Genomic DNA, 22,502 nt, shown 5'->3' with positions numbered 1-22,502 from the left:
GAGACGGAGACAGTAGAGACACAGGGAGACACGGAGACTCAGGGAGACAGGAGAGACACAGGGAGATAGGAGAGACACATGGAGACAGGAGAGACACAGGGAGACAGGGGAGACAGGGGAGACACAGGGAGACAGGAGAGACACAGGGAGACAGGAGATACACAGGGAGACACAGGGAGACAGGAGAGACACAGGGAGACACAGGGAGACAGGAGAGACACAGGGAGACACAGGGAGACAGGGGAGACTCAGGGAGACACAGGGAGACAGGGGAGACACAGAAAGATAGGAGAGACACAGGGAGACAGGAGAGACACGGAGAGACACGGGGAGACAGGAGGGAGACTCAGGAGCGAGACACAAGGGGACGTGAGAGACACATGGAGACAGGAGAGACACAGGGAGACAGGAGAAAGACAAGAGGGAGACTCAAGGAGACAGGAGAGATACAGGGAGACTCAGGGAGACAGGAGAGACTCAGGAAGACAGGGGAGACAGTGAGACAGGAGGGAGACTCAGGGACACAATAGAGACTCAGGGAGACAGGAGAGACTCAGGGAGACAGGGGAGACACAGGGAGACAGGGGAGACACAGGGAGACAGGGGAGACACAGGGAGACAGGAGAGACTCAGGGAGACAGGAGAGACTCAGGGAGACAGGAGGGAGACTCAGGGACACAATAGAGACTCGGGGAGACAGGAGAGACACAGGGAGACACAGAGAGACGGGGGGGACACAGGGAGACAGGAGAGACACAGGGAGACAGGAGGTAGACTCAGGGACACAATAGAGACTCAGGGAGACAGGAGAGACACAGGGAGACACAGGGAGACAGGACGGAGACTCAGAGACACAATAGAGATTCATGGAGACAGGAGAGACACAGGGAGACAGGACAGACACAGGGAGACAGGAGAAACTCAGGGAGACAGGAGAGACACAGGAAGACAGGAGGGAGACTCAGGGACACAATAGAGACTCATGGAGACAGGAGAGACACAGGGAGACTCAGGGAGACAGGAGAGACACTGGGAGACAGGAGAGACACAGGGAGACACAGGGAGACAGGAGAGACACAGGGAGACAGGACGGAGACTCAGGGACACAATAGAGATTCATGGAGACAGGAGAGACACAGGGAGACAGGAGAGACACAGGGAGACAGGAGAGACTCAGGGAGACAGTAGAGACACAGGGAGACAGGAGGGAGACTCAGGGACACGATAGAGACTCATGGAGACAGGAGAGACACAGGGAGACTCAGGGAGACAGGAGAGACACTGGGAGACAGGAGAGACACAGGGAGACAGGAGAGACTCAGGGAGACAGGAGAGACAGGAGAGAGACAGGAGAGACACAGGGAGGCAGGAGAGACTCAGGGAGACAGGAGAGACACAGGGAGACAGGAGAGACTCAGGGAGACAGGAGAGACTCAGGGAGACAGGAGACACACAGGGAGACAGGAGAGACACAGGGAGACAGGGGAGACACAGGGGGACACAGAAAGACAGAAGAGACTTAGGGAGACAGGAGAGAGACAGGAGAGACTCAGGGAGACAGGAGAGACACAGGGAGACAGGAGAGACACGAGGTGGAGAGAGACACGAGGAGGAGAAACAGGGCGACCCTCCTGCCCGTGGAACCCAAGAAACAGGGAGTGATGCTTTACGGCAGTGCCGCTGCTGAGTGGATCTACTTTACGGCAGTGCTGCTGCTGCTGAGTGGATCTACTTTACGGCGCTCGCGGAGGTGTCGCGAAGCGGCGCAGCCCGCGTCTCCTCCGGCCCCCCATTCCGCTCGCTCCGCGTGCCCCGGGGCCCCCCACGGCCCCCCGCGGCCCCCCCCCGCCAGCCATGTGGTCGTTCTTCTCGCGGGACCCCGCCAAGGACTTCCCCTTCGAGGTCGGGGATCGCGTGGAGGCGCTGCAGGGCCGGTGCATGTGGGGCCTGCACCAGGGCAAGCGTAAGGTGAGCGCGGTGACGTGGCGCGGATGTGGGGGTGGCACTAGGAGGGGGGGCACGGGGGGAGATGTGGGGGGCACAGGGGGGAGATGTGGCGGGCACGGGGGGAGATGTGGGCGTGGCACCAGGAGGGGGGGCACGGGGGGAGATGTGGGGGGCACAGGGGGGAGATGTGGGGGGCACGGGGGGAGATGTGGGGGTGGCACCAGGAGGGGGGGCACGGGGGGAGATGTGGGGGCACGGGGGGAGATGTGGGGGTGGCAACAGGAGGGGGGCACGGGGGGAGATGTGGGGGGCACGGGGGGAGATGTGGGAGTGGCACCAGGAGGGGGGGCACGGGGGGGGAGATGGTGGCTCGGGGGGAGATGTGGGGGGCACGGGGGGGAGATGGTGGCACAGGGAGCTGGTGACTGAGCATCATCCGAGGGTGGTGTCATTCCAAAGGCTCTCATGGGGACCTGTGATCTGGACTCGATGAGAACGCAACCTGAGCTTTGCCTGGCCGTGTTCATGCTGTGTGTGAACCCCTGTGTGTCCCGTGCGTGTGTGCCGTGCACGCCACGCGTGCTGTGTGTGCTGTGTGTGCTGTGCGTGCTGTGTGTCCCGTGCGTGTGTGCCGTGCGTGTTGTGCGTGCTGTGTGTGCTGTGTGTCTCGTGTCATGTGTGCTGTGCGTGTTGTGCGTGTTGTGGTGTCTCGTGTCATGTGTGCTGTGCGTGCTGTGTGTGCTGTGTGTCTCGTGTCATGTGTGCTGTGCGTGTTGTGCGTGCTGTGTGTCTCGTGTCATGTGTGCTGTGCGTGCTGTGCGTGCTGTGTGTCTCGTGTCATGTGTGCTGTGCGTGTTGTGCGTGCTGTGTGTCTCGTGTCATGTGTGCTGTGCGTGCTGTGCGTGCTGTGTGTCTCGTGTCATGTGTGCTGTGCGTGCTGTGCGTGCTGCGTGTGCTGTTCGGACCACGCAGGCCGGCAGTGACCCCGTGTCCATCTTCGTCTTCGACATCCGCGCTGGCGCCGAGGCGCAGGCCGCCGTGGCGAGGGCCTCGCTCAAGCGGCTCAAGACCATGAGGCACCCCAACATTTTGAGCTTCATCGACGCGCTCGAGGTGCGCCCCCACCCACCCCGCGCTTCGCTCAGTCCCCCCACGCAAAACACTCTTGAGATCCCTGGTCCCCACCCCCAGTGGCATCATCAATAACTCGAGGTGGCGAACCGTGTGGTCTGTGTCTGCTGTACGGTGCATGCGATGTGTTATGGTTTTTACGGTGTGTACGGTGTATGTGTAATGGTATGTGTGGTGTGTACGGTGTGTGTGTACGGTGTATGTGTACGGTGTGTGTGTACGGTGTGTGTGTGTGCACGGTGTGTGTGTGTGTGTGTACGGTGTGTGTGTACGGTGTGTGTGTACGGTGTGTGTGTACGGTGTGTGTGTACGGTGTGTGTGTACGGTGTGTGTGTACGGTGTGTGTGTACGGTGTGTGTGTGTGTGCACGGTGTGTGTGTGTGTGTACGGTGTGTATGTACGGTGTGTGTGTGTGTACGGTGTGTGTGTGTGTACGGTGTGTGTGTACGGTGTGTGTGTACGGTGTATGTGTAATGGTATGTGTGGTGTGTCTGGTGTGTGTGTGTGTGCACGGTGTGTGCAGACTGACAAGTGTCTCTACCTGGTCACGGAGCCCGTGGTGCCCCTGGAGGTTCATCTGAGCAGCGAGCGCGGCACCAGCGGTGACCTTAACGCCAACGCCGTTTCCTGGGGCCTGCACCAGATCGTGGTGCGGCACCCAGGGCACAGCACATGCGGCACACAGCAGGCAGCGCACACACAGCACACACACAGCAGAGAGACCACACAACACACGGGACAGAGCACGCACTTGACCCGGCCAGTAGCCGCACTCCATGATCCTAGCGGGCTGCCCGTGCCGCCCTCCCCTCCGCGCAGAAAGCCCTGAGCTTCCTCGTCAACGACTGCAACCTCGTGCACAACAACGTGGGCGTGGCGGCCGTCTTTGTTGACCCCGCGGGCGAGTGGAAGCTGGGGGGCCTGGACTATGTGTGCGCAGCGGGCGACACGAACGGCGGTGGAGGGGCAACTCCCCCTGCCAAGGCCCTGCCGGCGCTGGAGAAGTACGACCCCCCCGAGCGGGCCGAGAATCCGCGTGCTCGCCAGGCCGCCGCCGAGAAGTGGTGCGTGGACGGGATGGGGGGAGGGGGGGCGAGCATCGGGGCCCCTACGCACAAGGGCTTTGTTTTTGAGGCACGTCTGTGTTTTTGTGTGCATACACAATATGGGGAGCGGTTGTGTAGCGGTTAACGCGCTGCGCTATGAACCCAGCGACCCGGGTTCGATTTCCGCTCACGGTTAACACCAGTGACGATTATCTGAACCGGTCCTGGGCCTCCCCTAGGTCTACTCAGCCTCAAATTAGTACCTGGTGCGGTGTGTAAACATCGCTACTTGGGAGACAAAAGACGACCGGGCGTGGTGCTGGGCACCCACCCCCTCGTGTGCCACTCCTGCCTTCATAGGTGCTCGCTAACAGCACTTGCCCCAACAGTCTGTTAAGGCTATACAGGGTATCTCTGTATTTGTGTGTGCCTCCAGGTCAGGAGACATGTGGGGTCTGGGCTGCCTGGTCTGGGAGGTGTTCAATGGCCCGCTGCCCAGACCATCATCTTTAAAGGCACTGGGGAAGGTGAGCGAGTGGAGGTGGTGGGGCCGGGGGCCGTCGCGCTTGGTTGTAATTAAGCACGCGCGCGATGCACGCTGTAGCGATTTAGTTACTTGCAAGGTCACGTGATTGAGTAATTGGATGAAGTGACGAGGGGGAGTGAACTGCTGCTGGCGGTGTGTGTGTGTGTGTGTGCATGTGTGCCTGTGCGTTTGTTTGGAGTGGTAGTGTAGCGGTTAGCGCACTTCGTGACTAATCCGGCGACCTGAGTTCGATTCCCACTCATGACCAACGCCAGTGACGATTATCTGGACCGGTCCTGGGCCTCCCCTAGGTCGACTCAGCCTCAAACGAGTACCTGGTGCGGTGTGTAAACATTCCCCCGGGGGAGAGAAAGGCGGCCGGGCATGTTGTTCTCCACCCACCTTCTCGCGTGCCGTGCCAGCCTTCAGAGGTGCTCGCTAACAGCAGCAGTCTGTTACGGCTATACGGGACGCGATCTTTGTCTTTGTTGGGAGTGGTGTGGCAGTTGTTATGACAGTGCGCTTTGAATCTGGCGACCCAATGCTTGCTCACAACCAATAACATTGGTAGCAAATCTCAACTGGTCCTGGGCCTCCCCGAGGTAGATCAGCCTTAAAGCAATACCTAGCGCTGTGTTTAAACATTGCCACTAGGGAGACAAAGGGCAGCCGGGTGAGGTTCTGGCCACACTATCCCCTCGTGTGCCGTGCTGGCCTTAATAGGTGCTCGCTAACACCACTTGCCCCAGCAGTCTGTTAAGGTTATATTGGGGATCTTTATCATGTGTGTGAATGTATTATTTAATGTTCATGTGATTGTGCGTGAACATGTGTGTGTGAATACGAGAGTGTGGCTTCTTGCGTGCGATTCCGCGCATGTGATTGTGTGAACGTTTGATCGCGTGTGCGATCGATCGCGAGATCGCGTGATCGCGCGATCACGTGATCGCGCATACAGTCATCGCTTGTGCGACCGCGCCGCGATCAAGCATATTATCGTCGCGCCTGTGTTCGTGCGATGGCGCATTTGCGGCCTTCCCAGATCCCGCAGTCCCTCGTGCCGCACTACTGCGAGCTGGTGGGTGCCAACCCGCGCCTTCGCCCCAACCCCGCGCGCTTCCTGCTCAGCTGCCGAGCGCCCGGGGGCTTCATGCACAACGGCTTTGTGGATACGAGCCTCTTCCTCGAGGAGATCCAGGTGCGGCCGCGCGCCCGACCGCATGAGGGCCGGTGACGGACGGCTCTCCTATCACGCGCTAATTGCGCTCCTCAAGAAACACCGCATTGAGTCCGTGGGAATTAAGGCGTAACTGACATTTTTCGTCATAATTTGTGAGATTGTTGTTGGATTTTACGTGTTCTTTAATGATTGCGTTTTAGTTGGATAGTATAATTTAATTAAATATGAACATCAAAATTAGTGAAATAATGCATGTTGCAGTGTTAGTCGCTAAGCAATAGAAAACGTAGCTTTGGAGGGTGAAGAGAGAAAACGATGAAGGGTGTGAAGTGAGTCGCTGAACAGCCTTTAATGATAACATCTATTTAGATTTTAAAAAATTTAACCGGAATAATTTTTTTTAATGTGAATAAACTTACATTAAAAAAATGTACGCTTACCACCGGAAGATAAGGAGTTGGGTAAAGCACAGTCGATTCATTTTTGGATCGATTCCACGAGTCATGGAATCGACAATCGAATCCAGTTCAATCTCGCCAACGATCGAACCGGTTGGCACGCCCAGGAAGTTGCAGGGCTTCACCTTTACCCGCTCCAGGCCGATTTGGTCGTGGGCGAACCAACGCACAACGTCGTGATGGTGGGTTCCGCCGTGTCCGCCGTTCTGTCCCCGCGCGCAGATCAAGGACGCGGCGGAGAAGCAGGAATTCTTTGGGACGTTGAGCGAGCACCTGGACGGTTTCCCGGACGAGTACTGCCGGCGCCGCATCCTGCCGCAGCTGCTCACCGCGTTCGAGTTTGGCGGCGCCGGCGCCGTGGTGCTCACGCCGCTCTTCAAGGTGCGGGGTCGCGCGAGCGCCTGTGGCGACGGTGCGGCTGTGTGCACCGCCGCCCCCTCGCGCGTCGTCGCCGCTTTTCGTAGGCGCTCGCTAGCGGCACTTAATGGGTGCTCACTGACAACAGTCTGACGGCTGCACGAGGCATGCCTGTGTGTTTGTGTGCGTGCACAATATGCGGAGCGGTAGTGTAGCGGTTAGCGCGCTGCGCGATGAACCCAGCGGCCCGAGGTCGACTCCCGCTCACGGGAAACTACACCGGTGACGATTATCTTAGCTGGTCCTGGGCTTCCCCTAGGTCAGCGCAGCCTCAAATGAGTACCTGGTGCGGTGTGTAAACATCGCCACTGGAGAGACAAAGGCGGCCGGGTGTGGTGCTGGCCACCCACCCCCTCGTGTGCCCTGCCGGCCTTCATAGGTGCTCGCTAACAGCACTTGCTCCTACAGTCTGTTAAGGCTATATGGGGGATCTTTGTCTTTGTTATACAACACAATGTGTATTTAAATAGTGCCTCAATGTAATTGCATCTCAAGACGCTGAGTGTTTATGCACACGCGCGTGTGTGTATGTGTGAGTGGGGAGCAGTGGTGTATTGGTGAATTAGTTAGCCCACTGTACTACAAACCCAGTGACCTGAATTCGATTCCCGCTCATGGCCAATATTGGTGACGAAAATTTGAACCGGTCCTGGGCCTCTGCTAGGTCGACTCAGCCTTAAAACATGGCCACTGGGGAGCTGAAGGCGGCCATGCGTAGTGTTGGACAGAGCACCCCCTAATTGCGCCGTACCAGCCTTTATAGGTGCTCACTGATAGCACTTGCCCCAACGGCATGTGCAGGATGCACGGGGGACCTTTGTCTTTGTGCGATTTACCCATGCGCAGATCGGGAAGCTGTTGAGCACCGAGGAGTACCAGCAGAAGATCATCCCGGTGCTCGTCAAGATGTTCTCCTCCACGGACCGCGCCACCCGCATCAAGCTGCTTCAGCAGGTGCTGGGGCACGCACACACACATGCACGCACACACGCACACACGCACGCCGGACGGCGCCACACGTGAGCACAACCCCACACGCTTGGCCAGAGCCGCGGGTCCTCGAGTCCGCCTCGCGCCTCCGGCGCACAAGGCAACCCGACGCCTCTGCCGATCGCCGTTCGGAGAGCCGTTCCCGCGTGCCGCCTGTAGATTCCGTGCCCCTCCCCCCACCATTTGTGGTTCCATCACGCCGGCGTTCGTCCCCGCCGTAGTGTTGGTCACCCGTCGCGCTCGCACTCTTGTTATCTCAGCTGCTAAGGCCCATTGAGCCGAGCAGCATCGTTACAAGGACGACCGCGGCCCAAGACCGTCGGCAGTGGCGGCAGCCACGGGACATTGCAGGGTAGGGAGCGGGCGAGCTCACCGGAGCGACACACGACAGCCGTTATTGACGCGCGTAGAGGGCCTGATGCATCGGTGCTCGTTTGGATGCATTAATTTATTTTTGTAATTTTAATATTTCACCGAGGAAATTTTACTAGAAATGGAACGTCTCATTTACGCTGGGACCCCGGGTGCCGATTCACGCATGCGCAGCAAACACGTGAAGACACCGCGTATGTATACACACACACGCACACACGTTGAATCTACAAGCTCTACAGTTAGCATTTGTACAGTGATTGTAGAGTGAATACAGTGAATACCACATTTATACACTGTTATCCGCACCAAGTCACACACACTGATAAGCACGTGAATGATTCGTTGATGCACACCACCAGTTCATTTGGAATACACTCCCTCCAGATATAACTGTTGCAGACGTGACATGCATGCGTATTTACAGCAGATAAGAGGCACACGAGCTCGCACACACACACACGCAAATACCATACAGTGTGCCCACACACACACTCGCATAGCCGCACACACACAGCTGTTCACGGCACGGTGTCATCCCCCGCTCCCCCCCCCCCCCCCGCTGCCGTGTGGTCCAGGTCGCCACAAAATCTGTTTATGCTATCCCCCCTGCATTGGGTAAACGGGCCGGAGGTCTGTTTACATTGATGCAGTCCGCTCTAAACATTTACTGCACGTCACAACAACTGCCCTGCCCGTGATTTGCAGCACTTTTAATGGTGCGCCTCCCTTCCCCCGACTTCCGTGTGCCGGTGCGTCGCACACGCGCGTGTGTGTCTGCATGCGCGTCTGCGCGTGGGGAGCGGTGGCGCAGCGGTTAGCGCGCTGTGCTATGAACCCGCCGCCCCGAGTTCGATTCCCGCTCGCGGACAACACCAGTGGCGATTGTCTAAACTGGTTCTGGGCATCCCCTCGGTCGACTCGGCCTCGAATGGGTACGTGGCGCGGTGAGCGTTCCTCTTCTAGCGTGTGGCAAGCGTACGTCAAGTAGTTTAGTTTAAGCGTGCAGGTTTAAGTTTGCGAGCCGCGTCACGCGAGCTGCGGGAGTAGCGCGACGGCCGCTGTCCGGTCAATCGGTGGCGAGCGAGCCGAGTGGAACGATGCCGTCGTTCACCGCGCTGCAGTCCACTTGCACTGAGAGGGGGAACCGTTAATGTCCTGGTTGCGGAAGAGGCGTGCGCAGCAGCGAGCGGTCGCCGCTCTGAAGCGCTTGATGATGGGGCCACCGCAGTTGTCCTTGGCAGAACAGAGCCAGTGCGGAGCGGTGGTGGGGGTTGACGCTGCTTCGCACAATTGTCTCGCGCGGACGTTCCCAGACTGGTTCCCGGGGTCTTGGGTGAGTTCGTGGAGGGTCGAGCAGGTGTTGGTGTAACAGAAGGCCGATGCGTTCTCGGATTTTTTCCCTGGCGGTTTGATATCGCGGCACGTTGGCCAGAACAGGGAGCCACTCGGTGGCAGTGCATTTCAGTTCGCGCTTTGTTGTCCGGCGGATGCTGTTCATCTGGACGTCCAATTTCCATGTGTGGGCGCCGGATGCCCGGACTGGCACACAAATACTCGGCACTGGGGAGCTTGGTGCGGTGCTGGCCACACCACTCCTTTGCGTGCCGGGTCTGCCTTCACAGGCGTTCTCCAAGAGCACTTGCCCCAGCAGGCTGTGAAGACTATAGGGGGATCTTTGTCTCTGTGTGCGCACGTGCCGAGGTGGGGGTGGTGGTGAGCTTGGCGCGTGGCCGTGTGGGATGCGTGGCGCTTGTTAATGTGCGGAGGAGCTCGTTTGAAGTTCAATTGGGGGGGGGGCAGGAGGCTGACACCCAAACACGAGTGGCAGCCGTGAGGCACGCAGCTGCCAGGAGTCCAGGAGCGACACCTCCTTCCTGCCCCCTCTTCCTGCGCCCTTCCCCCTTTTTCCCCTGCCACGAGCAGCTGACCCGAGGCAGCAGCTGAGACGGTGCAGTCTCAGCCTAACAGCTGTGTCTCGTACGCTGCACGACCGCCTATTAGCCCAGCCTTGGCACACCACACGAAGTGACTCCACAACGCGGAACTACTTCTCTATGGCTCCAAGAGCGCGCCCGCCGCGGAGGTGGAGCGCTGAAATCGGCTCGCGAGGCTGGCAACCGGCGAATTGTTAACGTCGCAGGACCGCCGTGAGAAATGGTGGCGGCTCGGGGGAAACGTTCATCCATCGGTGGATCGAGCATGACTGATGACAGTGACGATCTTGATGACTCTCGTGGCTGTGCGACTGCCTCGACAGATGCCCCTCTCCCAGTGTCTCCCTCATGGAGTGTCCCTCCTCCCGGTGCCACTGCTGTGGGAGGTGCGTGAATGCGAGTGCCGTTGAGGAGCCCGTGACGCCCCCTGGGTGCCCGTGCGCGCAGATGGAGATGTTCATCCCGTACCTGACGGACACCACCGTCAACTCGCAGATCTTCCCCCACGTTGCCCACGGCTTCCTCGACTCGAACCCGGCCATCCGCGAGCAGACGGTCAAGGTGAGCCCCCAGGCCTGCGCACCCCGTCCCCCCTCACCACCCCTCGCCACCCCCCGACTACACCGCTGTGGCACAGAATGCTCACACAGCAGGAATCTCGATTTTCGTGTCTGCGTGCGTGCTGTCCATGTGCTTCTGTGTGCTCGTGTGTTTGTGGCGTGTATGTGGCGTGTGTGTGGCGTGTGTGTGTGTGTGTGGTGTGTGTGTGTGTGTGGCGTGTGTGTGTGTGTCGTGTGTGTGTGGCGTATGTGTGTGTGGCGTGTGTGTGTGGCGTGTGTGTGGCGTGTGTGTGGCGTGTGTGTGTGTGTGTGTGGCGTGTGTGCGTGTGGCGTGTGTGTGCATGCATGCGAGCGTGTGTCTGTGTAAGCGGATGTGTGCTCGTGTGTGTTTGCGTGATGGCAAGGATCACGAATGTTGACGTAGACGAGCGTGTTTACGTGTGTGTCTGTGCGCGTGTGTGTATGTGGTCGTGCTGGTGCGTGTTTGAGTGATGATCGTCTATATCGACGAACCTGAAGACTGCAGTGTGCTCGCGTGCCTGTACGCGTGCAGTCGATGCTGCTTCTTGCGCCCAAGCTGAACGAGAACAACCTGAACGTGGAGCTCATGAAGCACTTCGCTCGGCTCCAAGCCAAGGACGAGCAGGGCCCCATCCGCTGCAACACCACCGTGTGCCTGGGCAAGATCGCGCCGTATCTCTCCCCCACCGTGAGCAAGGGGCCCCTCCCCTCCCGAGACACGCTGACGGGAATTCCTCCCCCACCCCCCCAGCACATCCTCTATTCTAGCCGGCCCCGCCCACGCCGCCACGCCGAGGTGCTAAAATCAAAGGCGCGGATCGCCTCCCTCGGGGTTCCTCGCGTTTGGAGCGGAAGCGCGCGCCTCTCGGGAGGCCCCTCAAGGCAGCTTTGCAGGCCGCTTGCCGTGCCGATCGGAGGCGTTCGTGACTCGGGGAGTACGGCGCTCGCTCGCTCGTTTGCTCGCGCATTGGTGCCGAACCGGCGGTGCTCGCTGCTGCTGCTGCTGCTGCTCGTAAGCTGCACTGCTGCGTCTTGACGGTCTCCTCGGTTCAGGTAAAGATGCAGCCCTGCGATTGCTCTCTCGTCCCACTGCTCCAATGGAGGGAGATGTTGAGAGTCCCTCGAGAGAGAGAGAGGGTATTTTTGGAATAATCTTCCACGCTGCCAGCCCAGACGTCTTGGAAGAGGTAGGAGTACCCACACTTTACCCCACCACACGTGACCTGCCAGTCGACCAATTGTGGTGAACCCATTGATACTGCCGCGCCAGGAGATGTACTCAAACCGGAGACTTCTGGATTGCAGGTCCAATGTACGAAGCATTACACCACTCCCCAGTCTCTTTCAGTTCTCCCTTGACTGGAGGGGCTTTGGCTGAACAGCTTGTAAATTAAACAGACGTGTGCGTTGCGTGTGCCGTGTGTGTTGTGTTTGTCGTGGTTGTCGCAGCACGCTACGGTCCCGGCATTCCGAGTTCAATTCCTGGTCCTGACCAATAACCGTGGTAAATATTTGAACCAATCCTGACTCAGCCTTAGATGAATACATGGTGAGGTGTGTAAACATCGGCATCGGAAAGACGGCCGGGCGCGGTGCTGGCCACTAACCCCCTAATGCACTTGCTCCAACCGTCTGTTAACGGCTACACGTGGGATCTCTGTGTTTGTGCGTGTGCCCAGACGCGCCAGCGCGTGCTGACCTCGGCGTTCTCCCGCGCCACCAAGGACCCTTTCCCGCCGTCGCGCGCCGCTGGCGTTCTGGGCTTCGCGGCGACGCACAACTTCTACCCCCTGAGCGAGTGCGCCGCGCGCATCCTGCCCACGCTGTGCGCCCTCTCCATCGACCCCGACCGCAACGTGCGCGACCAGGTGAGGCCCCGGGCCACGCCGGCGGCGCACAGATACTCGCACGCGGAAGGATGGGCAGCCGAGTGTGTGGGTGAGTGAGTAATCAGCTGGGTGAATGAGTGAGTAATCAGCTATGTGTGTGAGGGAGTGATCAGCTGGATGAGGAAGTGATTAGCTGGGTGTGTTAGTGAATCATCAGTTGGGTGATGGAGTGAGTGAGTGATCAACTGGGTGTGTGAGAGTGATCAACTGGGTAAGTGACTTTTTGATCAGCTGGGTGCGTAAGTGAACAGATGGGTGTGTGAGTGATCAGATGGGTGTGTGAGTGAGTGATCAGCTGGATGTGTGAGTGAACAGATGGGTGTGTGAGTGATCAGATGGGTGAGTAAGTGAAAGTCTGGCTGAGTGAGTGATCATTTGGGTGAGCGATTGAACGTCTCGGTGTGTGGGTGAGTGAACAGTTGGCTGATTGAATGAGTGAGCAATTCTTGTGTTTGAATATCTAAGTGTGAGTGAAAGGCTGTGTGTGTGGGTGAACGTGAGAGTGAGAGTGAATTTCGGCTGTCCATTCGTATACGCATGTGCGCTATGAACCCGGCGCCCCGGTGCAATTCCCTCTCATGGCCAACATGGCCAGCACCAATGACGATTATCTCAAATGAGTACCTGGTGCGGTGTGTAAACATCGCCACTGGCGAGACAAAGGCAGCTAAACGTGGTTCTGGCCACCCACCCCATCGTGTGCCATGCTAGCCTCTCATAGGTGCTCGCTAACAGCACTTGCCCCAAATGTCTCGTGAGGCTATGCGGGGGGATCTTTGTCTTTGGACAGGTCTTCAAGGCAGTGAAGTGCTTCTTGGGGAAGCTGGAGACATTATCGGAAGACTCGAGCAAGCAGGCTGAGCTGGGTAGGTCATCCCCTCTGCGCCCTCTGACCCCACGCACACCCTCGCCTACCTGTGGGCTCTGGCTCTCACCAGATGAGGGGTCCCGTGAGTCCCCCCCAGGATGACGTCGTGGTGTTTGAGGGGTTCGGAGGCCATGACTGGACAGGAGCAACGAAGGAGAGGGAGGAATGGGAATGGGAGAGAGCGGCGGGGGGGGAGACCTTGTCCAGCAGTGAACATACCACGCCGACAGCAACGACAGCAGAGTGTGCGAGCATCACTCAAAGGCTAAAAGTTTCAAGCGGCCTACAACCAACAGCACCACTGAGGTTGCAACGATGAGCCGACGCATTTCTCAAAGCGAGCTGCAAGGGCTCTTGTGCCGATTCATAAATTGGTCATCGGGAAACATTTTTTTAAGTTTAATTCTCATAAGGCCCCCCATGGTGTAAAGTGCAGTGCAGTCTCCAGCCCTCGTTCACTCTCTCTCTCGGTCTTCGGCCTCTACGTGCTCTGAAGAAGGGCCATTGCCCAAAAAACTTCGCCTTTCATCTACCTTACTATTTCAAGGCCACAGTGGCCTTGACGGACGTGTTGGGTTTCTCATCATTACGTGGTCGTGCACCGCTCCCGGCGGAGTATCGCCAAGTAATGTGTAGCAGCGTCTGGGGCAGAGACAACGTGAGGAGAGCTTTGCGATGATTGGGAGCTGATCGCCGTAAGTGGCGACCCCTGACACTTGACCCCGATGCTACCCCCCTTGCCTCCACCCCCCCCCCCCCCCCAGAGAAGGATGTACACGCAGCAGTGGGTGGAGGGGCCAGGGGTCCCGACGGGAGCCTGGCGGGTGGAGGGTGGGCGGGTTGGGCCGTGACGGGTGTGACCTCGCTCACCTCCAAGCTCATCCGCTCGGGCCCCACCGGTCCCGCAGAGCAGCCGCCCTCCGAGCACGGACAGCCGGCGGCCGCGCCGACGCAGCCGCCGGTCGCCGCGGCAGCCCCCGGCGCCGCCGGCGCGGCTGGTGCAGACGGTAACGCGTCCTTCTCGCGCCCCCCCCCCCCCCCGCACCGTCACTCGCTCTGCTCCCGCGCCGGTTGCGGCCGTGCGCTCGCCGCTTAGCGCGAGGCCGCCGCGTCGCTCACTCGCGTTGGTCGTGACCGCTGTGCAGCGCGGGACAAAGTGGAGAGGACACGAGGAGGCGGAGCGGTGCCTCGCGCAGCAGAGGCTTCCCGGGCAGAGGAGGAAGAGGAGGAGGAGCACGAGGAGGAGGAGGAGCAGCAGGAGGAGGAGGGAGGGTGGGATGACGATGGGGACTGGGGCAGCCTGGAGGTGCCTGCTCCCCACCTCAACCGCCAGCGCCAGTCACTTGTTGTGGACGTCGCCCACTCGGCGCTGAACCCGACGAGAGCTTGAACCTGACGGAGGTGTGGGTTCCCCCCCGTGTGTCGCCTACGTGCACAGGAGCAATCGCAGTCGGCGAGCCGCGCAGCCGCAGAGAAGGACAGGCAGACGGACAAGACTCCGAACCCCATGAAGGTGCTGTAAGGACGTCCCCCTCTCTCGCTCATGCTCCGTGTGAACCACATCTTGTGAATGTATTGACGGGCAAAGGTAAAAGCTAAAGTAGCAGCACTCCAATTTCTCTCTACTGGCTGAATGCCTCCACCAGAGGGAGCTCTAGAGCCCTTCCGAAGGGTAGGGTATTTGGCCTACTCTTTTATGCTGGCAAGACATCTAAGAAGAGGTGGCAGTAGCTACACTTCACCCCACCACACGAAATCTGCTGACAGACTATCTATGGTGGTACGCATACGTACAGCTGGGTAGACAGAGGTGGAGGGATTTAAGAAACTTGTACCATCCCTTTAACTGCCATGCCCTGAGATCAAACCAACGGCCTCTGGATACCAAGTCCAGTGTTGTGCTGCGAACCATTGCACCGTGGCAGCTTCATGTTAGGATATGAATGTGAAATTCTATAGACGCTTCTAGAACTTGTGCGGGGTTTCTCCCTTCCACGCACTTGTTCTGTAGCGGAGTCCCCAGTCTGCCTCTTATAATCCCAGCCTGGAGGCTAGTACACGCAATTGTCTTGAAGTGCAACCTCAGAATCAGAATTCTGATTCAGATTCCCAGCCCTGAGGCTCGCATTGTCCGAGGGCACAGCTGACGCATGCTGTTGGATTCATGTGCAACCTGGGGTGGAGCTCCCACTTACCCCCCTCACTCCAGTTACTCGCTCACTCACCCAACCACTCACCTACTCACCCACTCACCGATTCACTCCGTCACTTGCTCACTCACTCAACCACTCACCCACTCACCTATTCACTCCAGTCACTCGCTCACTCACCCAACCACTCACCTACTCAACCACTCACCTATTCACTCCAGTCACTCGCTCACTCACTCAACCACTCACCTACTCACCCACTCACCTATTCACTCCAGTCACTCGCTCACTCACCCAACCACTCATCTTCTCACCCACTCACCTATTCACTTCAGTCACTCGCTCACTCACTCAACCACTCACCTACTCAACCACTCACCTATTCACTCCAGTCACTCGCTCACTCACCCAACCACTCACCTTCTCACCCACTCACCTATTCACTCCAGTCACTCGCTCACTCACCCAACCACCCACCTACTCACCCACTCACCTATTCACTCCAGTCACTCGCTCACTCACCAGCGGTCTTTCACCTCCTCATCACTCTTCTGTTGCTATCGCCATGGTTGCTGGTCCCGTGAACTTCACTCTTTGGTTCCTCCTCCACCCATGTGGACGACTTATCCACCTCACCACACTGCAGCTTACAACAACACACGCAAACCTCCGATTAGCACGGTTGGCTACAGTGAGGGAAAAAAGTATTTGATCCCCTGCTGATTTTGTACGTTTGCCCACTGACAAAGAAATGATCAGTCTATAATTTTAATGGTAGGTTTATTTGAACAGTGAGAGACAGAATAACAACAACAAAATCTAGAAAAACGCATGTCAAAAATGTTAAATTGATTTGCATTTTAATGAGGGAAATAAGTATTTGACCCCTCTGCACAACATGACTTAGTACTTGGTGGAAAAACCCTTGTTGGCAATCACAGAGGTCAGACGTTTCTTGTAGTTGGCCACCAGGTTTGCACACATCTCAGGAGGGATTTTGTCCCACTCCTCTTTACAGATCTTCTCCAAGTCATTAAGGTTTCGAGGTTGACGTTTGGCAACTCAAACCTTCAGCTCCCTCCACAGATTTTCTATGGGATTAAGGTCTGGAGACTGGCTAGGCCTCTCCAGGACCTTAATGTGCTTCTTCTTGAGCCACTCCTTTGTTGCCTTGGCCGTGTGTTTTGGGTCATTGTCATGCTGGAATACCCACCCACGACCCATTTTCAATGCCCTGGCTGAGGGAAGGAGGTTCTCACCCAAGATTTGACGGTACATGGCCCCGTCCATCGTCCCTTTGATGCGGTGAAGTTGTCCTGTCCCCTTAGCAGAAAAACACCCCCAAAGCATAATGTTTCCACCTCCATTATTGACGGTGGGGATGGTGTTCTTAGGGTCATAGGCAACATTCCTCCTCCTCCAAACACGGCGAGTTGAGTTGATGCTAAAGAGCTCCATTTTGGTCTCATCTGACCACAACACTTTCACCCAGTTGTCCTCTGAATCATTCAGATGTTCATTGGCAAACTTCAGACGGGCATGTATATGTGCTTTCTTGAGCAGGGGGACCTTTCGAGCGCTGCAGGATTTCAGTCCTTCACGGCGTAGTGTGTTACCAATTTTTTTGTTGGTGACTATGGTCCCAGCTGCCTTGAGATCATTGACAAGATCCTCCCGTGTAGTTCTGGGCTGATTCCTCACCGTTCTCATGATCATTGCAACTCCACGAAGTGAGATCTTGTATGGAGCCCCAGGCCGAGGGAGATTGACAGTTCTTTTGTGTTTCTTCCATTTGCGAATAATCGCACCAACTGTTGTCACCTTCTCACCAAGCTGCTTGGCAATGGTCTTGTAGCCCAATCCAGCCTTGTGTAGGTCTACAATCTTGTCCCTGGTCATGGTGGAGAGTTTGGAATCTGATTGATTGCTTCTGTGGGCAGGTGTCTTTTATACAGGTAACAAGCTGAGATTAGGAGCACTCCCTTTAAGAGTGTGCTCCTAATCTCAGCTCGTTACCTGTATAAAAGACACCTGGGAGCCAGAAACTTTCTGATTAAGAGGGGGTCAAATACTTATTTCCCTCATTAAAATGCAAATCAATTTATAACATTTTTGACATGCGTTTTTCTGGATTTTTTCTCACTGATCAAATAAACCTACCATTAAAATTAGAGACTGATAATTTCTTTGTCAGTGGACAAACGTACAAAATCAGCAGGGGATCAAATACTTTTTTCCCTCACTGGTCGTGCAGTGCGATGAAGTTCAACATAAATACAGGAGGTTGTGGGTGCGACCCCGATCCTGACGCCTATGTATTTGGAGTCTGCGTGTCTCTCTCTGTCTCATCGTGGTCGCGTGGATTGTTTTCCGGGTCCTCCGGTTTTTCCCTCCACATTTACAATCAGCATCACGCGTTTACAGTATTTTGTTGCTATACACATTTCTCACGATAAGCAACTTCATTAAGCGAGCACTTGTGGCGAGGCCGCTCCTGGAAAAGCGCTGCATAGCTCAGTGAGCTTTACCTGGTAAAATAAAAATAGTAAAAATAAATAGTGAAACTTTCACCCGCTCACCCTATCTATCACTAACTCAACTCACGTGCTCACCCACTCACCACACTGCAGGTTACAATGGCACACTCAATCAGACTATCACCCACTTATCCACTCACTCACCTACTCACCCACTCACTACACTGCAGGTTTACATTGCAAACATCTTCGAGTAGTTGCTCGTGGAGTTTTAATTTAAATACTAATAGCAGCCTGATTGGGCACTGGAACAGTGTCCCGGGTAGTATGAGGACCATTGGTTATATTTTGAGTTTAAAAATGTTTTACTTAAATTATTTGAATGGCATATTTATATTGTTTGTCTCTTAAACTGTGATTCTTCAATATGTTATTGTTCGGTTTATTGTTACGCCAGCAACACTTAGTCTGTGCTCTCCAGTTTCCTAGGTGGAAAGTAGTGGGATTAGTTTTTCCAATTCCCGGCCAGCTGGCTCAACAACTTAATAAACAAACAACACTCAACCTATCGCACACTCATCCACTCACTAACTCACCGACTCACCAAACTGCAGTTTACAAGAACACACTCAAATTTTCGCACACTCACCCACTCACTAACTCACCTACTCACCCACACACTCATTCGCCTACTCAACCACACCACACTGCAGGATACTACAACAACACACTCAAACTATCGCACACTCACCCACTCACTAACTCACCTACTCACCAACTCGCCAAACTACAGGTTACAATAACACACTCAAACTATCGCACACTTACTAACTCACATACTCACCAACTCACCAAACTGCAGGTTACAAGAACACACTCAAACTATCGCACACTCACTAACTCACTAACTCACATACTCACCAACTCATCAAACTGCAGGTTACAAGAACACACTCAAACTATCACACACTCACTAACTCACATACTCACCAACTCACCAAACTGCAGGTTACAATAACACACTCAAACTCAGTTTAACACGTAGGCTTTCGCGACCAATATTATTAATAATAAAGGTTTTTGGGTTAGATCGCGTTATTTATATCGCACACTCACTAACTCACCTACTCACATACTCACCAACTCACCAAACTGCAGGTTACAATAACACACTCAAACTATCGCACACTCACTAACTCACCTACTCACATACCAACTCGCCAAACTGCAGTTTACAATAACACACTCAAACTATCGCACACTCACTAACTCACCTACTCACATATTCACCAACTCGCCAAACACAGGTTACAATAACACACTCAAACTATCGCACACTCACTAACTCACCCACTCACTAACTCACCTACTCACCCACACACTCGCCTACTCACCAACTCAACACACTGGAGGATGGAACAACAACACAGTCACTCAAACTATCGCACACTCACCCACTCACTTACTCGCCTACTCACCCACTCACCCACTCGCCAATCTGCAGGTTACAACACCAACACACTCAAACTATTGCACGCTCACCCACGCACTAATCGAATCGGCTAACAGGGGTCATTACACCATTTAATATTTGGGGGCTTCTGAAGCAGTGATAAATCGGCACGTTTGTTCACATGACAACTTTATTAATTGGCTGTGTCAGGTGGTGGAGGCGGTACGACACGCATTTTACTTGCACAATCTGACCCCCGAATTAATCAATTGTCAATCGGAATCTGCGTTTAAACAAAAACGTTAAATATCTGCGTGGATTGTGAAGCGCCGGACGTCGTGTGCGTCTGTCAGATGGCCCCGAGCCGGCCGCTCGCCGCCTCCTCCACGTGGGACGACGCCTGGGGGGAGGAGGCGTCTTGGGGTCGCCCCGCAGGGACTGCGGAGAAGCGGACGTCAGTAGCGGCTCAAGCTCAGCAGGGACGCGACCTGGAGGAGTGGGGCAACGACTGGGGGGAGGAGACCGCGTCGAGCCGCGCCACGGGGAAAGTGGCCGCCGCCGCCGACGACGTGAAGCCAGCGAGTGCCTATGACTGGGAGGGCACCGCCCCGCGCACGCAGGTACGGGGCACGCGCGGGTACGGGGCACGTGCGGGTACGGGGCACGCGCGGGTACGGGGCACGCGCGGGTACGGGGCACGCGCGGGTACGGGGCACGTGAAGGATAGGGGCACGCGTGGGTACGGGGCACGCGCGGGTACGGGGCACGTGCAGGTATGGGGCACGCGGGTGCAGCGCGCCACACAGCTACTGCCTATGACCACGTCACTGTTGCATGCGCCTGACCCTCGTCAGGTTGGAGAAGGCCCCTTTTGGCGTCCTCTGGTCTAACACCGTCTGAGACGAGGCTCCAAAGAAAGCTGTCTCTGGTGTGGACCAGTCAGTTCCAAAGACAATGCTAATATATTATCAGAGTATGTTTTTTGTTTGCATTCTGACCACAAGTATTGTGGTTAATGCAGACATGATTCCTTGTGAAAGGTTTCATTTTGGTGTTTTAACAACTTAACATCTGTTTTGTTGCCAGCAAAAAGGGGAAAACCTATTCTCATATTTTGTAACTGCCAAAGGAGGTCCCGTGATGCAGCACTGGACCTGTGTGGAGCTTTACACCTTACCTCCTGGTACCTGTGGAATTTCTGCAGTTTCCCCCCAACATGAAGCCAGGCTTCGAAACGCCGCACGTGACGCTGAATTGAATTGGCCAATCATCGTAATGTAGGACTCTCGTGAAAAAGAGTCCTGGGACTCAGTGAGCCTTTCCAGGGTAAGGGCCATTATTATCATTATTATTATTCTTAAAGCACTTGTGTACAATACAAGGGTATAGCACACACAGGTATGGCGCACGTGGATATGACGCGGCGGGAGTTGGCATACAAGGTCGCGGCACACGTGGTCGCGACACGCACGTCAGCGATGGGGCGTTGAGAGCAGCTGCGTGATGTGTACAGGACGCAGGAGGGGGCGGCTGGGACCTGGAAGGAAATTGGGAATCCCTGGAGACGAGTGCAGGTAACGCGCACGCCTCGGGGTGCGCTGCTCAACGACCGCACCGTGCTGCATTGTGTAAACACAACACTTGAAGCAGAGCACACCACTCCAGCCAAGCACGACACACTCGCAGAGCACACCACTCCAGCCAAGCACGACACACTCGCAGAGCACACCACTCCAGCCAAGCACGACACACTCGCAGAGCACACCGCGCTGTGCCGCTCGCGCGCACGCGCGCGCTCGCAGGTGGGCGCGTGCACTCGATGAGAATTGTTTGAGCGCAAGCTTTTGTTCGCTAGTCCTCCCGGCGGCCCTCGGTGCGCCGCTCTGGGGTTGTGACGGTGCCGCGGTCCGGAGCCAGGTCAGCATGGTTCCGGTTCGCGTCGGGGGAGCGGGGGGGGGTTGCTGTTGTGACGACCGCGTTCGATTCCCGCACGCAGCCGCGAATCCAGGCGAGGAGGCGCGGAGGAAGCGCGAGGAGCGGCGGCAGCAGAGGCAGCAGGAGCTGGAGGCCAAGCGGGCCGAGCGCCGGGCCGCCAAGGGGCCGCTGCGCCTCGGGGTCCGCAAGCTCGACTAGCGCGCTCAGCCTGGCGACGGCCCCTGCCTGGCCGAGGAAGCCTCGCGCGCAACACCGGCACCTTGGTGGACACCGGGCAACCACTCCCCGGAATCCCGGAACCCAGGGATGCCGGAACCCCGGAGCGCCGGTGGACTTGGGACTCCAGTGGCAGTGTGTGTCAGGAGCTCTAAGGGAGCACGGACCTGGGAATGCTAAATGTGCGACGCGTATGGTGGTTGTGAGGTATTCCATGTTTTACTTAAATTCCAAAGTGGGCGACGAGAAGAGCTCGGAGGATGTGTCGTGGCCGTCGCGGCCATGCAGCCAATTTAGTTTGCCTTTCGTTGTCCGTGCCTGTGATCTCTTGTATATTACGATATCTCTGTAAATTAGCACGACGGCATTTTAAAAAGAAAACAAAGCCGAACCACGAGTGCTGTACGGCCAATTGTCGCTCCCGTCCTGTATCCTCGGTGATGTGCAATACAGCGAGACGGGCCGTGGTGGCTCGCCGTTAAAGCGTGCAGCGGCCTGGCGTCGTCATATATTGTGTGTGGAGTCTTCCAGTGGGGTGATGGTATCAGCGGTTAAATTTCGATTTAAAGCTTTCGTGACTGCAATGATTCATCTTCTTTGGTTCTTTCGGTAAAGTCACGTAGAATGAGAATAAAATAATAAATTGATAAAATAAAATAAAACAATAATATTCTCACAATATTATTGTGTTATTTTATTTTATCAATTTATTATTTTATTCTCATTCTACGTGACTTTACCGAAAGAACCACAGAAGAGGTATCAGCGGTGTTGGTAGTGCTGGTGTTGGTAATGTTGGTAGTGGTGTTGGTGGTGTGAGTGGTGTTGGTAGTGATAGACGGGCATGGCTGGGTCATGTAGCCCGCATGCCCAGCCACCGCATGCCTAAACAGTGTGTGTTCGGCCGGATAGAGGGGGCTAAACGGGCG

General features: G+C 56.1%; 1 protein-coding gene across 1 annotated transcript; it reads left to right on the top strand.

Annotated features, from left to right (window-relative positions):
* Positions 1–1,721: 1,721 nt before the first annotated feature.
* Positions 1,722–22,061, top strand: SCYL1 (SCY1 like pseudokinase 1). The gene is made up of 18 exons (XM_032963643.2): positions 1,722–1,968; positions 2,920–3,060; positions 3,602–3,727; positions 3,898–4,142; positions 4,561–4,651; positions 5,693–5,848; positions 6,511–6,669; positions 7,552–7,659; positions 10,452–10,565; positions 11,118–11,273; positions 12,265–12,453; positions 13,265–13,340; positions 14,107–14,349; positions 14,488–14,648; positions 14,781–14,855; positions 19,776–20,042; positions 20,936–20,996; positions 21,419–22,061. Exons 1-18 carry the CDS (start codon positions 1,855–1,857, stop codon positions 21,553–21,555), a joined length of 2,619 nt encoding a protein of 872 aa, XP_032819534.2. The 5' UTR covers positions 1,722–1,854; the 3' UTR covers positions 21,556–22,061.
* Positions 22,062–22,502: the final 441 nt, after the last annotated feature.

The sequence above is a fragment of the Petromyzon marinus genome, chromosome 31, assembly GCF_048934315.1.
Source record: "Petromyzon marinus isolate PM22_M1 ecotype Great Lakes invasive population chromosome 31, UKy_Petmar_22M1.pri1.0, whole genome shotgun sequence".
In the NCBI taxonomy this organism is placed as follows: Eukaryota; Metazoa; Chordata; class Hyperoartia; order Petromyzontiformes; family Petromyzontidae; genus Petromyzon; species Petromyzon marinus.
This window is presented reverse-complemented; position numbering and strand designations above follow the sequence as displayed.

What these genes read in the sequence shown, in the direction of transcription:
- SCYL1 (XM_032963643.2), top strand. Translation starts at nt 1,855, where the DNA reads ATGTGGTCGTTCTTCTCGCGGGACCCCGCCAAGGACTTCCCCTTCGAG. An exon ending in TGCACCAGGGCAAGCGTAAG is followed by an intron (nt 1,969 to 2,919) that starts GTGAGCGCGGTG and finishes CGGACCACGCAG; the next exon opens with GCCGGCAGTGACCCCGTGTC. An exon ending in GGGGCCTGCACCAGATCGTG is followed by an intron (nt 3,728 to 3,897) that starts GTGCGGCACCCA and finishes CCCTCCGCGCAG; the next exon opens with AAAGCCCTGAGCTTCCTCGT.